The following is a 17,404-nucleotide window of genomic DNA, read 5'->3' as shown; positions in this document are numbered from 1 at the left end:
TTGTAATTTGCCAAACACACACGGGCATGGGCACATATACTTCATGTGTAAAAGTATGTGCCAGAAATGATTTAATCACTTTATTACTATTAACTCATTTAATCTTCAACTATTCTGTGAAATAGGTACTATTGTTCTCTTCATTTTACAGTTGAAGAAACTGAGACACAGAGAGGTAATTTTACCAGGATCCCAGAGCTAGGAAGTCACAGAGTCAAGATTAGCACCCAGCCACGTGGCACAAATAATCCATTTTGATAATGCTTAAATATTAGGAAAATGTAAAATATTTCTGTTATATAGATAATGTGACCAAAAAACATGTAATACATCTGAGAAATAGTTATATGCAAAATTATTATTAGTATCGTTAAGTATTGGTACTTTTAGAAATAAGTTCTGCTTTTAAAAGAACATTTCCCCCCCCCAAAAAAAATGAAACATATAGTGTGTATTTTAAAAGAAAAAGAAAAAGTTGAAGGAAACAAATAATAATAACACCTGACTTTTTACAAAACCCTTATCTATGACATCGGACACAGGCAGGGCAGGTGCCCTGTGATGGGTTACAGACCAAGAGAGTCATGTGTTTTGACCAAGACAAGCCGGCTCCGTTAAATGTGGATCCTTAAAGCCCAGCCCCAATCATGTCTTCATTGAGTTTATGACCTAGAGGAGAGAGGATAAAATATGTTCACAAATAACCATTGTACATAGTCCGTAGAGCTTCAGATAACCTGTTTTAGTTAGCAAATGAATCAGAAGCATCTTTGCCTTTCTTGTGCATCCCACACATACCAAGCATAGACCTGTTATGCGTGTTTAAGGATTCTTGTTTGTTGTTTTTTGTAATCCGTTTTAGAGTGAATTAAACTCAGACATCCCTGGATTGTATGCTGTCTGTAGAATGTTGATTTTCAGGCACGGGGATGTAGCTGTAGAATGTGGCTTGTTCATTCTTCCTGGTAAGAAATTGATCTCCTGAATGGATTGGCCATTTGGTAATTTCTTAGTGAAAGGCTGACTCTTGAATATGGCTATTATAATATAAATTCTTACCAACATAAAGTAAGGGCTTATTTGGGGCTTGGTAAAACTGTCATGCCTTGAAGTATATATAGCTTATAAATTGGCTAACATGTATTTATGACGTAGCTACCCCTGTGCCAGCTATCACTGACAAAGCCTGGATTCTGTTGCAAGGAGACATATATTGAGAGAAAATTGATTACAAGTAACAATTTCAGGCTCTGCTTTGAATTTCTCATTCACATGCTCTTTTTTCTTTTTCCCTCCAAGGGTCGGGATTACTGTTCGGAAGAAGAGGATATCACATAGCACCAATTTTACCACTCAAACCAGGAGCTACTACTGTGTAAATAGGTTACACCCCAGTTGAAATCTTTGCAAAGGTCGGTTCTATTCAGCGAACAGCACTATAGCAAAAGAAGATCGTTCCATATTGTACGCCCCATTAAATTACAGTGTTTCTTAATGAACTTGCAAAGGAATATTGCTAAAAACAAACAAAAAAAACTGTTATCGAACTTTCTTTGTTGCTGCTAGTTAAAACTTGTTGCAACTTTTCACTTCTCTTGTGTCCAGGTATGCAGCAAAATTCTGCAATTTCACCTTAAAGATACTGTTGGTTTTACAGATGCTCTCCAACCTATTTTCTATAAGATGAGGTAGTGGTGAACTCAGATAACAAACTTCTCTTCTAAACTGGTTCTGCTTCTAAGACAAGCATCTCCTGCCCTCTCTCCTTCCTCCCCATCTCTCGCACGCAGTCTAGAGATGGACTGAGCCTTGCTTCTCACTGGCAGTGTTGAGCTTTGGAGATGGGATGGTTGCTATGCCAAGCCTTGTTTCTCTGCTCAGAAGAAGTAGAGAAGCTATCAATTAAAAGCATGCTGTGATGTGACTCCTGGAAGTGACGTAGGAGTGAGTGGCAGGTTGTTTGATTTAATAGGTATCTTAATCAAGAATTAAGCTTGCAACATTGGCTTTGCTCAGATGCAGATGGAAGTGTGATCACAATCATTTTGAATCCCTCTTCCTCACTTTTTTTTCTAAGAAAATAAACATTTTACTGTTTTTATGGATCCTTGTCTTCTCCCATTCATCCAGCTCAGTGTTTTAAGATGATCCTGGGTGCAGAAGTTGAGCCCTCCTTTGCATTGACACTGATAATTAGACTAAAGGGCTCCCTACCCTTCCATTAAGAATCTACCAAGCATTAGCAAGGCTGAAAGTGGTCTAAGAGGTGAGGGGACATCCTATGACTTTTTAGGAGGGCCTGAAACCACCTTGTTACCTTTCATTTTGTTAGCAAATAAACCATCCTATTTCGTAACTCTCCCCCTTCAAAGTGCTACATGAGCCTTGCCACTTCCTTTTTCTCTTACTTCCAGCACACTAGACATAGGAAAAGTGTTTGCCTACTCAAAAACATAATACTTTTATGCTGATGATGATATTTGGAGATGTGAAAGCCAAAAGCCCCTGGCAGTGGTGGGGAATGTTGACTGAGTGTTCAGCAGAGTTTATTTTTCCATACTATATGAAGAGAATGATCTCTTCTCAAAGACAGAAGTGATATTTTTAACAAATATTGTCACAAGTAAATAGCAATCAAAAGGAGAAAATAACTTTTGTATTTTTTTAACGTGTTTGATAGCTTTGACGAGGGTTCTCTTTGTTACTTTCAGGGGAGGGCATCCTATTAAATGCCACGCCAGCAGTCCGGGTCTGGGTTTGTCCCACAAAAAACACAGGAGCACTGTATGTTTCTCTCTTTTGGAGTTGTGACTTTGAAGGGCCTCGATATTAGCCACACTGCCGCCTGCAGAAGGTGGAGAGTTAAGATGTTCTGTGTCAATTTGCTCTTGCCGAAAAGATGAGCCTCGATTTTAAAATCTATCCACATAACTGATGGCACCACTGATGTGCAAATAATGAGATTCCCTATCTCCTTTTAGACCTGGGACGGCAAAAGGGAAGGGAAGGAAACTTAGCAGAGTGCTATTGACTATAGATTCACATATTAGCAACAAAATCCCGTAATTCTTTTGGCCAACAGCAGCTATTTTGGGGAGCAGCTGTGGCTGTTACATAAATAGAGATGCAGCCAAAATTTTAGGCTTTTTATCCTGCTTCTAGCAGAAAAATGCAGGGAGAGTCAAGTAGTCTAGGGTTTCAGGTTGCCTCCCCTCATATGGTTTTTGGCCAAGTGACTAAAACAGTTTTCCACAACTGTAAACGAACTGCTAAGCCCCACCTCAAACTTGTTCACTGGGGACTTTGCTCACCGTTCTGTGGGTGACCTTTTCCGGGATTTCTTGTTCTTATCAAGCAAGAATTAAGCACATGCTAAACGTCTTCCATTTGACTTCTCTACTCGGTGGCTCAGACAATGTCTTCCCAGAAAACCACCACCCTCTACCCAAAGATGAAACATGCTCATGTCATTTTTCTCATGGTCACATTTAACACTTTTGACATGTTATACTTGCGGATAGATCCAAGCGTTTCTTGGGAACCTGACTTTTGAGTGTTTAATAAAGCCGGAAGTGGTGTTGCCCTGAACCAGCAGATTTTCACCTGGGTTCTGGCTCCGGTGTTTAACACTGGATACATCTTTGATGTGCGAAAGTGAGTTCATCTTCAGACACATTTGGTACATCCAGAAATAGATCCAAGAAATGGGGTGGTTGAGTGGGTCCACACGAAATGCTTGATTATGTCAGCAACACCCAACACTGTCTGTTTTCCATTTGTTGGTTTTAATCATAAAATTGTCAAGTGATTCGTGTTTGTACTTTATTTTTTTATGCCTTCTGAAAGGATCTAAAACAAAAATATTTTGCCTTTTTTTCCCCATGTGTATCTGAACATTAAGCAGATTGGCTCAGACACAATGAAAAGGATAATCCAATGTACGTGCTGGTGCACTCTGCTAGTTGTTATCTCTGTAGGGCTCAGGAAGCTGGAAGGAGGAAGGGAGGGTAAGTGGCCTGGTGAGTGGAGGTAGAAAAATGACGAGAAATGAACTGAGAGCATTAAGCAGAGAGGGTTGATAGGCTGGCCGTGTCCGGGGTGAAATTGGAAATCCAGCTGCCTAGTGGCCAGTGGGTGGGGCAAGACTGTCAACGAGATTTACAGCTGGCTTACACATGCCTTATGTCCTCTGAGTTGTAGAGTTGTAAAAGTTCAGCAGTGTGTGCACAGCTTTCTTTTGGTTGGCAGAGATTCAGGATCATGGAGTACTGCTCTCATAATTGAAGACGTGTTTGTTATTGGCAGAGAACCTTAAAAAAGGCCTTTACCTCAGCGATGCTTCCTAGCCCCAGGCTTGCAGAGAACACAGAGTGGTGTTGTGGTCTATTTAGGGACAAAGAAGGTATAAAGTCCAGAGATGAGAAAACTGGGTCAGCCCTCAGAAACTGCAGCAGCCACGCACACAGAAGCCTGCTGGAAGACAGGTCTCTCTCCGTCCACAGTGCCCATCATCTGAGCCTGGGCTGGGATGACTCAACTTAGCAAAGACGGACCCAGGAGGAGTGCTGGTTCTTCAGTCTTTGTACTGGCCCCATCCTCTCCTCACTGTAATGTGAGGAAGCACCTCTGTGTCAGGGCTCACCTGGGCATCCAAAGCGGCCACGCCCACAATCCGACAGCCCCCAGGAGCAGGTCCAGGGATGATGCAGCCCCCTTCTTGGTCCCATGTGATGTCATCCTGCTTTGTTATCTTCTTATAACTTTATCCTGCTATAACTTTATCCTCTTCCCAGCCTCATCCCTGTTTTTCTCTTAGGGCAAGACTCTTCCATAAGCCTGCTAAAAAACAGAGATGATACCTCTTACAAACTTTACCTCATAGCCTGTGAAGCAGGTTGGCATGTGGATTACAAGTCCTGCTTTGACACTGGGCAAGAATTTGAGTCTTCTATCTCTACTAGTCATAGAAAAGAAACATTGTTAAACATGTTGAGTTTTAAAGGAAGAAATATTTTCAAATTCTTAATCCAAGAAAATACTGAGTTGGAATCTTAGACTTCGGGACTCTGACACGTTCTTTATGAAAGGCAAAATAATTGGTATCTAAAGTTCTCTCCTTCCTGCCTCCCCTAAAGAAAAAGGATATTAGATTGCACACTATAATTTTACATAAGATCTGCCTTCCACACTTCCCTGCTGGAAGGCATTCTCAGAGCTTTATGTCTTCGTACCTCTCAGAGATTGGACTTTTTCTTGTTTAAAACCCCAACCAAAAAAAATAATAAGGCATGATTGGTGGGGAGGGAATGTGTATTTAGGGGCATAATAAAAAGGTGGCTCGAAGCAGGAACTTTGGCCTCATGGTGTCATGGGTGGATGCCTGGACTCCAGTGTGCCTGTGAGGGGCTGGGTTAGGCAGTCGGCTGTCACACTCACATGTGCCTGCAATAAACCTTTTGGAATTTCATGAACGAGGTCTATGAATTGCCTTTTGCCAATGAATGGATGTATTTTTCCAAGGGGGGAACAGTATCCTTGACTTCGGCAGTCACCTTTTTGTATGTCTCTAGAAAGGGGTCAAAAAACTATGGTAAAGATGAGGCTTATGAGTGAATACCTCTGGGACAAACCTTAGGACTCACAAGCTATGCCATGTTTTTCAGGAGACTCTTGTACCTTATCTGGAATCTAATCTTGGGAGAAGAGGAAAAAGGAGCTAATATTTGTCATTTATACTCACTCTGTGCCAGATACTGTGCTAGGCATTTTCTAATTGTTTTGTGTCATCCTCATGATAATCCTGTGAAGTAGATCTATTACCCCCATGTTCTAAATAATAGATCTTAAGTGTGGAATGCATCTATCCAACATAAATGCCCATGTTGAAAGAAGGAAAGATGTCATTCAAGTATTTTTCAAATTCTTTTTATTATGACTATGCCCTTCGCAACACTGTGAAAACAACCCCTGGGGGCATCTGCCTTCCAGAATCTCTCTCTGGCTTCTCACCAGCTTGGTTTCCTCATGGGGAGTGTTTTATTTGGCCTCCCCTATCTGAGCTGCACACACACCAGGGGAGGCCACTGGCTAACAGTAGGACTTCAGTGCCCTGAGGAAAAGGCTTTGGGAATTTAGGCACACGTTTCTCTCCTTGGAATCCTTCTAGCATCTGGAAAAGGAACCTGGTATTTCTGCAGTTAGATACCAGATGCAACCAGAACAGGCTTTCGAGTGCTGTGATTTCTTTCCTGGGTTCCCAAGGCTTGTTGTTTCATCACAAGCTGTATCTTTTTAAGGTTAAAAGTCTTGACCTTCATGGGGGTCTGGGACAATCCGATCTCCAAGCATGGAGGAAAGGCAATGCCTGGACCACTGACTTGCATTGAAATCCTTTCTTGTGGGCTAGGGTTTGATGTCTCTTTTTCATCTTTGGACTGGGGATCTGCATCTTCCAGGTCCATTTAAGCACTGAAACTAGATGCAAATCTCTTTCGAGATCTTACATGTTTTAGATAGTCATGTAATGACTTGGATAGACATTTAAATAACTTGTTCCAAGGTCGGAAGAGCCCAAGAATTCCTCAGAGTTCCTCTTCTTGCTTCTTGAATCACATCCTCTAAAGATGACTCATGTCTCCATAGCAACTGTTAAAGGTGCTGCCTAGACGGGACCCGCTCCCACCTTTACTTACTTTGCTCGAAGGAACCAAAACAATGTCCTTGTGTAAAGGGGCTGTCATATCCAGTTTTCCTTTGAAATCTGGCCCCCAAGATCCTCCTTCTTTCTAACCTGGCAGCTGTCATGTCCCTTCAAGATGATGTGGGAAATGGCCCTTATAACTTGGGAACCACAGAAATTGCTGTATTTCGGGAAGATTCACCTCTAAACTGAAGGCTTCATTCTGATAGTGTCTGCCCTCTCTACCCTGATTTCGCCCTTCTTTGCTTCCATTTTTAGCCCAAGGCTTTGAATTTGATTGAGTAAGACTTAGAGGCAGTATAAAGAACACCATAAACTTAGGCAGAGGTCCCTTAGGGTCTCTAGAGTTGAACATAATTCTACAGCCTTAGGGGGACCTCTTGGCATTGACTCTAAAGGGAGAGAATAGCCCCTGTGTCCTGGCATTTCAGTCTAGACCTTCAAGGACTGTTCTCTCTTGACAGGCAAGCAAGCAAAGAAAGTTTTTGCAATAGATTTCAAGCCAGTTTTTCCATTCAAACCAAGATGCAAATTCATAAAATTACTCTTTTCCTGGAATAGATCCAGGCAGCTGCCTTATTAGAACTTTAGATTCGGATCTATTTTCTTAACACACATACACATACACATGCATACGTACATATACAGAGAGATACGTGGAGAAAGGAAATTTACTCTATCATTGCAATACTTCAAGAAAGAGCTGTATTTTGCCTTTCTGTAATCTCCAAGATAATGTCTAGGAAAGTAATAGTATAACTATAGGGATACCAAAACAGGAAAAACCAGCCATCACTCTTGAGAAAGTTTGAGTTCGACTCACATGGGAGAATCGAGGTCTGCTACTCGTCTTGCTTTGTGCCCCATCTGTGCCTGGATGCCCTACTACATCTGCTTGACTCGTCTGGGCTGCTAGCCGGGGTGTTGTGGCTGACATCCTTTCCTGGCCTTACACACATAATGGACACATCCCTAACGGCGTGTGCCTGGTCCAGCCACATACAGCCACCACATGTGTCACACACTGTCCCCCTCATCCATATGGACTTGACTGTGGCATTTCAGCAGCTCCACTGGGATGCTCTAACCCCAGTGTGTGGAGTTGGGGTCCCTTCATCTAGGTTGACCCAGGTATAGCATTTTTAGCATTGCCTTTCCAGTCTTGATGATTCATTCATTGAACTCATTTATTTCTGGAGCCCCTGGTACACTCCAGGCACTGCGCTAATTGCCAGCAAAGCACAACTGAACTAAATCCACCTTCAAGGAACCTAGCCATAACGAGGGAGGCAGCATGGAAGTACCCTACAGGGGAAAGTCCTGAGTGCTATGGGAGCATCTCACTGTGGCAGCCAGCCCAGTTTTGGCAATCAGGGGCTTCCTGAAAGAGGTGACATCAAAGCCCGGATGTGTCAGAGGACTGAGGGAGAGTGTTACTAAAGGACTTTCAGGCTGAGAGGATAGCACAGGACTCAGCCCAAAGGAGGGCCAGTGTGGACTGTCCAGGGTCGGCCTGCAGTACAGAGGCTGGAGCTTGGACTTGTAGAGGGAGAGAGAAGAGCAAGGGACGTGGACGGGGCAGTGAGCCAGGCTAGCCACAGAGGGTTCCCGGGGCTTTGCTGGGGATTCAGGGAGCATAAATAAGAGCTTTAGGTGGTGCTGTGTCCTCTGCAGCCCACTGCTGAGGTCCTCCAGACAGGTAAGGTGTGGTCACAATCAGGGCCGGGATTTCCCTGCTCACTGCGGCAGTGCAGGGGTGCTTGCTGAGATGATTCATCCCAGGGTGTCCTCTGTCCCTTACCCAGCCCCAACTCCTCTTCCTCTGCCAAAAGCTATTTGAATTCAAGGACTTTAACCTGGGCCGGATCTGGTTTGGAGACAAAGGGGACAGCTCTGGGTCAGCATGACCTTCTTTAGAGCCAATAAGGCGAAAAATACCTTTTGGGACCAGGCTGGCCTAGACCCAGGGATGAGAACGCACCCTAAAATAAATATACGGGAAGCAGCAGAGGGCTTCCCTGTCTAGTGTGTGATCCTAACTAAAGGCAGCTCTCTTGGACAGCCTTCCCCTGGATTAGGTCACATACACCTGGTGGCCAAGCCTCTGCTGGGTCCCAAATACACACCCGAGTCCTGCCAAAGAAAGGAGATTTTAAAAAAGCACAGACAAATTGTATGCAAGTGGAAAATACCCATAGGCCTAGACAGCTGTGGAGGGAAGACCTCGTGGGTACCTGGAGGCTGCCAGAGCTGGGAGCTCTGCAGGTATGAGTCAGGGAAGGCTCAGAGACAAGCAGAATCTCTCTATGGAGACAACTTGCAGTGCCTTTTAGGTTTTCCAAATAACCTCGGAGTTTAGAGCATTGGGTTTTTTTCTCCCCTCCCCACCCCCAGAAAAATAATTAGAAAAATGTTTAGGAGAAAGGAAAAGAATTAGATGCATCAGAATACCAGCCATAAGCCAACACTGTTTCCAGAAACTCAAGAAAAAGCTCAAACAGAAGACAGTTCCCCTGAGAGGCTGGAGGAGTTGGTGCTGAAGGCAATTTTCCTAGCTAAGGGGCACTGGGCCTTGCTGCACCTTGGGGCTGACCTTTTTTTGCAAAACACCCACCCCTGCCCTCCTGGCATACTCAACAGCAACGCCAGCTTTCTGGACCCTTGGAAAGATGTTAGCTCAAACACCCACTTTTTCCAGATCTTCCTCTTGCTCTTCACTGAGGAATTTGTAATTCTGAGGCTAGCGATGCCCACTCGGATATTCCCCAGGCCCAGGTGTTTAGATTAGAATTTGTCCAGCGGTAATCCTGATGCTGGAAACCAACAAACATTTGGCCTCATATTCACCCATTTAAAAACTAGAGCCCCTGGCAGGTCCCCTTAGGGCCATGTGTTCATGGAATATAAGCCAAGTTTGCCTTAGGCTTGTTCATGGAATATAAGCCAAGTTTACCTCTCCCCATTTTCTGCCCTGGCCCACTTCCCACTCACCTCCACCTCATTGCCAGGAAGGGATCAAAATGCCTCCATGCCAGTTGTTAATGGCTGCATATTTGCCCTTCCCAAGGGTATTTGCATTTTATTTAGGAACATGGCCTTATATTCAAGGAAAATCTAGCATCAAGATTACGAGGCATCACCTCTCAATCAGGTCTGGGAGGTATCTTGGGGCATTGCTCTTCTGAACACCTGCAGAGGCTTCCTCAGGTGAGTGTGGGAGCCCGGAAGGGTGGCCTCCCTAACCACTCTGCCTGCACATGAATTCTCCAAAGCAGTGGGCCCCCATCTGTTTCAATTACACATGCCTGTCAGCAAAAACTTCGTGAGATGCACTCTCTCTGTATGTTTATTAATTTATTTAAAGCATATATCCCTTTACTTTTGTACTACTATATTAGGCACATTATAAAAAGTATACAGCATAGAAACTTTAAATGAATAAGACACAAAATATTATAAACAGAGGTTCTGGCATTTTCTCTCTGAACTCCTGAGGGGGACCTTGGGTACCTCCTGGTATGTGCACACCCCACTTTGAACACCCTTGCTTTAGTGCAAATCAGCACGCCTAAATAGCATCCCAAACCACTGTGCGACATTTGGCCTGCAGAATAAGAAAGTCCTAAGGCAGAATCCCCAGGAACTTCAAATCTGGGAGATGAGGAAAGAAAACTCACTCACAAACAACATAAATGTAAATAATTCAAAACCCTAAAGGAGAGCTGTCCCTAGACAGTAGTGGCTACAGGTGCTAAGCAAAAGTCAGGTACACTGGACAGAGCCATGCGATTGATTGTTCATCTTCCCTCTCTGGGTCTCCAGAAAAGGACACTGGCAATATCCCCAGCTCTCTCCTGATTGGAATTCTTTGAACCCTCGAAGTGCTCCAGCAGTACTACCCCCCACTTAGCAGTGGGCCCGTGTCGCTTGAATATTATTTTTGATTTGACCACCAAGATGTAATGATGATTCTATTCCATTTTGAAAAGGGTCTGAGAAAGTGTACAGGTCTAATTATATATACATATTTATACATGTGTATTTTTGTTTATTGTTACATTTTGACATTGGACTTTCTATTAAATAATTTTTAAGAGTTGGCCTGGCTTTGTTCTCTTTTATGTCTTTCTTCTTTCCTTTCTCATGGAGGAGGCCATTGTAAATATCTGCAAAAGACCCTGTTGGTGTCCTTGTCCCTCCTCTCTTTTTGCCTTCCCTATTTCGTGTACATAAGGGCTTCTCTTACCATTCGTAAATGTTCTGTTTTTACTGGATATGTGGTACAGCAGGCACCCATATGGAAGGCCCCCAACGTTGTTGTCACCTCCTCCAACTTTCAGGGACAGCCCACACTGTCCTATCAGCCTCAGCAAATTCACAAATTCAGACTTGATGAAGGTGCAAGAATGGGCAATGCATAAAATAACGCCATGAGCCTTCTCTCCTGCTCAGTCCCCACCACACACAGACGCGCACACACACACCATGTGCACACACACAGTCCTGTCTATGAGACCTTGGACAAGTCATTTAACCTTCCGGAGCCTACTAAAAACAATCATTTTCTCATGAGTTTGACTTGAGGAGATCCCACAGGAAGTGCTTAATGAACAACCTTCTGTTACACAATGACTCTTTTCTGTTTATTCATTCTACTCATTCAGCTGACATTTGTTAATTGCACAGTGTATGCCAGGGCCTGGGTCACCCACAAAGGGGCTCAGGGATGTGTTGTGTGAATTTAAGGAATTCCCCACTCCAAGGTCAAAGGCCAGAGTGGCAGCATGAAGAATGAGGCCAGTACCATATAGTTTCTCACATACCCCACTGTCAACTATAACTACCTGGCATGTTTTAGAGGCTGAAAACGTATGGATTCTCCCACTGCACTGGCCTTCCAGGATTTACCGAACAGAAATACGCACACACATGGACAAACGGTCTCAGGGCACTTTTTCAAAGCATGAAGCCAAAAGCTGTTTCCCTCTGCTCTGTCTTCACTGTCGCATGAGCCTGTTTATTTCTGACAAGCGTTGGTCCCATCAGCCCAGCCAGCCTTCCGCCCTCCAGCCTTGCTCTTGGGAACAGATTTTCTTCATGATTTCCAACTGGTGTGGTGAGAAGGAGGGAGGGAGGGAGGTCAAGCCAAGGACAGGGGAAGGAGTTGATAACTATTCCTAGGCTTCTTCCTCCAAGCCATGGAGCTGGAAGTTCAGATTTGCTGCTGAGTTTTATGAGCTGTCAAATAAGGCAAAAGGAAAGTTGGGACCCAAACTTGTTCTTTCAGTAACAACAAACCTGTTTCTTCCAGCAGAGGCTCACTTGAAATCACAAAGGCCAGCCAAGCTGAAAGAGCTCCCTAACTCCACCTACCTTCCCCTGTCTCTCTCTCTCTCTCACACACACACACACACACACACACAAACAAAGCTGGTCTCCCGTACCTCTGACTGGAACTTGGGGAGCTTCCTTAGTCTCATGCCGAAGAGTCAAGCTTAGGAGACCTCTGGTCTGCTTCTTGGTGCTCCCTGAATGCTTGTCAGTGACGTCAGCTTCCAGTTTACTGGTAACAGCTGGACTGCTGCCGGAGGCCAGTAACCTGGAGTTCTCTTGCTTGGAAGCAGGTGATGGGAAGTGGGATGTGAGTGATGGAGGGAAAAGGAAGCTCAACTCCACCGAGCCACACACACACACACACACACACACAAAGCTGGTGTCCCATACCTCTGACTGGAACTTGGGGAGCTTCCTTAGTCTCATGCCGAAGAGGAGTCAAGCTTAGGAGACCTCTGGTCTGCTTCTTGGTGCTCCCTGAATGCTTGTTAGTGACGTCAGCTTCCAGTTTACTGGTAACAGCTGGACTGCTGCAGGAGGCCAGTAACCTGGAGTTCTCTTGCTTGGAAGCAGGTGATGGGAAGTGGGATGTGAGTGACGGAGGGAAAAGGAAGCTCAACTCCACCGAGCCTCAACACTTGATGGATGGGGCAAAGTGAGGAAACAGACCACAGAAGCACAGGAGTAAGCCACTGTTTCTGCCCCTCAAGGGTCTCCAGGCCACCATCATCCCTGCCACTGGCACTGCCCAACCTGCCACTTCCTTCTACAAAGCTGAAATGCAGTAATCTGGTGGAGGACACAAACCTTTAACTTCCTCAGTTCACATCACGTTACTAATCCAGCCTCCTACTCTCCAGCAGCACTCAGCTTCCATCTGCTGGCCAGCTCTTTACCTGGTCCTCTCCTGACACTACCACATTCCTTTGCCTATGCTGGCTCTTGCTGTCCCTTCGCCAAGAAAACTCTCCCATTTCTCCTTCCCACTGGGAACCGAGCCTCCTCTGAGTTCCAGTTAATATTGAGCACTCACATGAAGTCTCCTCACCATATGACCTAACATATGCCCTTCGTTCCTGCCAAAGAACATTCCCTTTAGGAGGGGCCGGGTGTGGGTGGCAAGGTGGGGTAGGAATCCCTGACAAGGATGATCCAGGGAGAATTCTGGTGAGTAAGACCTGGTCTTCAAGTGCAACTTGGTCTTCAAGAGCCAAGTTGCCATGCTGAGGAAGGGTGACCCCAGAGCAGAGCCTAGACCAGGTGAGGAGCAGGTCTGAGAGCCGCGATGATCACAGAGAGTGGAACACCTGTGTTTAAGGACATGGCTACAGAACATACATTGTAAATAATGTTATAGCATTATTTCTAACGGTAAAAAATGGGACACAATCTTAGCACCCATCAGAAAAAGAATGAATAAATAAATAATAATGAAGTTGATCTTGTATCAATAGGGATAAATCTCAGAAACACAACAGTGAATGAAAAACATACAAAGGATACAGTATGACACCATTTATATAAAGTTTGAAAGCTTGCAAAACCATATCTATTATGTGTGGATACTTACATGTATAGTAAAAGTATAAAAACATACATGGGAAACATAAATACCAATTTCAGAAGAGCAGGAAGAGGGCAGGAAATGGCACAGGTGAGGGTTAACAATGTTCTAGTCTTTTAAAACATCAGCTGAAGCAAATATGGAGACATAGGGACAATATTCTCTATACTCCTGCGTGCTTGTACTATTTTATCATTTTTAAAGGAACAGAGTGCTCTAGGAGCAACTTCATGTTGGTGATAGACTGCAGCTGGTTGAGCTTTGGGTGCTGCAGTCAGCCACAGGTGAGAATGGCGACGGTGTGACAGGGAATGGGCACCACTCCTCTCAGAGCTCTGGTGGCTTTTCAAATCTGCTTCATCTCCTATTTCTGTGTCCTTGTCTCTAGTTTTCCTATGTAGATGACATGGGAAGAAGGAGACAAAGTTTTAACTTCCTCCGATCACATCATGTTACTAATCCAAAGTCCCAGACTGTCTCTTCCTCTGAAGTCCCACAGCTTTAGTATGCTGCATGTGGGATTGGACCTCAACAATTGCTTTCGGATCAGATCTCACTCATCATCTTTGCCCTGGATGAGGCTCTATTCAGTCTTCTTGGGTGTGTTACAATTTGGCACAAAACATCTTGTCCACATATATGTTCCCCCCAGGGCTGCCTGCCCGCCCACCCACCAGACCCTCACACACAGCCCTTTTGGACTTGCCACAGCTCTTTCCACAAGGACTCAGAGTCCCTCAGGGGAGAGCACCCCCCAGAGTTTTGAGCAACATTGACTGACTGGCTGAGATGACCTGGGACAGCAGGTCCCACTCTGCAAATGCATAAGAAGAATCACTGAGGAGGCTTGAAATACACACATACACATGCACGCACACACACACACACACACACACATGGCCTCTGACATCTGACCCCTCAAAAGGTCTGATTTGTAACTACTGGAGTGGGGTATTCTGACAAGTACCAAGTTTGGGAGCCGGGATCTACAGTGTAGTAAACAGTGGCAGGTACAGAGTAGAGCTGGAGGAGAATGAGAGCACGCAGTCTGTTGCAGACAGGGATTTCATAAGACTAAGTGAGTTCTTCAGTGCAGTTTCAGACATGCCTGCCAATAGGTCTCCCTCCAGAAGTTGGTTCTCCAAGAGTTGTATGGCTCAAACAAATGGTATTAACCATGGATAAATGCTAAAGATGAATAGAGGTTGAGAATCTGCTTCCTCACCACCAGAAAGAGAAAAAAGGAGGTGTCACTTGGTCAGAGCCACCTTGTTGATTCATTGATGGTCTCCTTTGGGCCTCTGTCATGGCTGCACACTAGAATCACCTGGGGAGCTTAGACGGCCCATGTCCAGACCTCAGGTCAGTTGAGTCAGAATCTCTGGGCATGGGGCCCAGCATTGGCATTGTAAATATCATCTCACCTCAGGCAACCGAGCCACAGGGAGTGTTTGAGAACAACTTGTCCACCCTGCATGCCACTGAGTTGGGCACCAGCAAACAAAGCTGAACAGACTAAAGCCTGCCTCTGAAGAACTTGGGGATGGTAGGGAGCAGGTTTGCAAACACGTACTCCAACGGGCTGCAAGAGCCCGGGAAAGGAACTCAAAAGAATCCTTCAGGAGAAGGTGGTGAGAATAGGCAGCCACGAATGGGTAGGTTCTGTGCAGGGACTCCCCAGTGATGCATGAAGGAGCGTCCCTCTTGTTGAAATAGGACAAGAGAGTGAACCAACCCCTACAAGACCAAGAGTTCAGGCTAGGGAAAAGCCTCAATTCATCTGGGTCCCAGATATGCTTTTGCTCAAGCCATTCTGAAGAAAGAATTCTTGAAGCTGTCTTGACAGGGGACCTGCTAACCTCTGCTGAGAACTCCCTTACTGTACAGGAGTTTTATCCCCCTGAGCTAACCTCAGGCAACAGCCCAGACCTGTCCTACCCTTTCCTGAACCAGCTGCCCCCCATCCCTCAGAACACGCCGGCCGTGGGAGGCACATTCAGGCTAGAATAGGCATCCAGGCAATGAGCCCCTTCCCTATAAGACATGACCAACAAACCGCAAGGAAAGCAAATCCCCAGGAACACTTTTGTATGAAGGAGGGATCCCTGGCTTAAAGGGGCTGAGGACAGTAGCTGCTTATCCTCTCTGCAGGGTCCCCTCCACTGAATAAACAGAAAAGCAGGACTTACACACCTGATGCCTTTGGAAGGGGCATTAGGGGTTGTTACTATAATGGGGGCTGCAGTGGTTGGATTCCTGGTAAAAGATCATCCCGGTGAGTTTGGTAATTGCCAACCGGTATGTTACCCAAGACATATGCATCCTCTCATGTGGAGCGGCCAGGCTCATGGCTGGAATTTCAAGCACTTGCTCCAATTGTTTGCAGAGTTCTGGTCATTGGTATGCTCGGCACTTGGCCATCAACTTGACGCTAGGTTCTCATGGCTTGCTGTCCTATCAGGGACTGACAGCTTGGAATACAACCAACAGAGAAAATCCAATAAAAAGCCATTGTAGAAACTGATCTGCCACCATCCTGCTCCCTAGTGGCCCATCTAGGGGGTGGGGATGCTGGGTGGAGTGCTGGCTGATTTCCCAGAGGCTTTTTGTGACCACTGAAGACTCCTCTGGACATTTCTTGTCAATCACAAACTCAAGCTGGGGCCCACAGGCAAGCAAGTCTCCCATTATCAGACTGGAATACAAATGGGGTTTTAGATGTAAAGATCAGGTTTGATGGCATGTGATGCCATCAAACATGAAGGAGAAACCCCTTCCCAAAGCTCCATCACTCTACAAGTGAAAATTCAAGACTCTAACAAGGCTCTGTCTTGAGTTCCCACCCCCTATTCCCAGGCTTTGCCCAAAAAAGGAAAAAGGGAAGCTTTAAATCAGGTCACCCTAAATCCTCTTTAATCCTTGAGATTATCCATCTGGTATTTGTATATTTGTGTTTCTGCCAATACAGTGGGATTTGCGTGCCCTGGGCCCTCTCTGGTTCCTGCTACAAGCCACAGAAGTGGCTTCAAACACCTGTCTCCCCTTTCCCCCTTTAGAGGTAATTGGAAAAGAAAAGCTTGAGTAGCCTCCAAAATAGAAATAAGTAGAGTCCTCAGGGTAAGTAAGAAGACCCCAGGGCACACTGAGGCCTCTTCCCACATTGAAACATGGTCAGCCCTGAGTTCCTGCCCTCAAGTTACCGGTGAGATGGTCTTCTTAGCAGAAGCCAAGTCTACCAAACTGTGGCAAAGTCCTCATCCTTCAGGTGAAATGCAGCATCAAGGCCATTGCTGGGTCCCCAATCGATCCATTCTCATAACAGTCTCTGCTACTTATTGAGCAGTGACTAAATATTCTCTGATGTAATCATGACAATCCCTTATAAATGGGTGCTGATCACTCATTTATGGCTGGGGAAATAGCCTCAGAGAGGTTGATATCGTCCCCCAAGGTCACACAGCAGGAAGTGATGGAGCCATGATACCAACTCAGGTCCCCAGGCACATAACCATTCAGTGCCACTCACACATGGGTCACCATGCCATCATCATCACACTTTGGTTACACCCTTTGCCAGCGTCACCACTGCCACCTTCTCCACCTCCCATCCAGTATGTCCTAGCCTTCCTTTGTTCAACCAAAACATCTTTCCTAAATTTGTCCCTCCTGGACCAAATCTCACGAACAACCTCTCACTAGTGGAAAAGCACTGCTGAGAGTGTGAGCAGAAGCAGCCAGTCCCCGTCCCCAGCCAGCCTGGACCCAGGCAGACCGTCCTCCCAGCAGCTACCATGTGGAGATCCTTC

At 45.4% G+C, this 17,404-nt stretch overlaps 1 protein-coding gene across 2 annotated transcripts in view; it reads left to right on the top strand.

Moving 5' to 3' along the window:
* The window catches only part of C1H1orf21 (chromosome 1 C1orf21 homolog), a 241,417-nt gene extending 230,644 nt beyond the window's left edge, over window positions 1–10,773 (top strand). Inside the window, exon 6 of one of the 2 annotated variants that reach the window (NM_001242610.4) lies at window positions 1,300–10,773. In NM_001242610.4, the coding sequence (NP_001229539.1) occupies window positions 1,300–1,338 (39 nt within the window). In that variant the 3' untranslated portion in view covers window positions 1,339–10,773. The remainder of the gene's footprint in view (window positions 1–1,299) is intronic. The other variant, XM_063788786.1, reaches the window with a different exon arrangement.
* Window positions 10,774–17,404: the final 6,631 nt, after the last annotated feature.

Source organism: Pan troglodytes, chromosome 1 (assembly GCF_028858775.2).
Source record: "Pan troglodytes isolate AG18354 chromosome 1, NHGRI_mPanTro3-v2.0_pri, whole genome shotgun sequence".
NCBI lineage: Eukaryota > Metazoa > Chordata > Mammalia > Primates > Hominidae > Pan > Pan troglodytes.
This window is presented reverse-complemented; position numbering and strand designations above follow the sequence as displayed.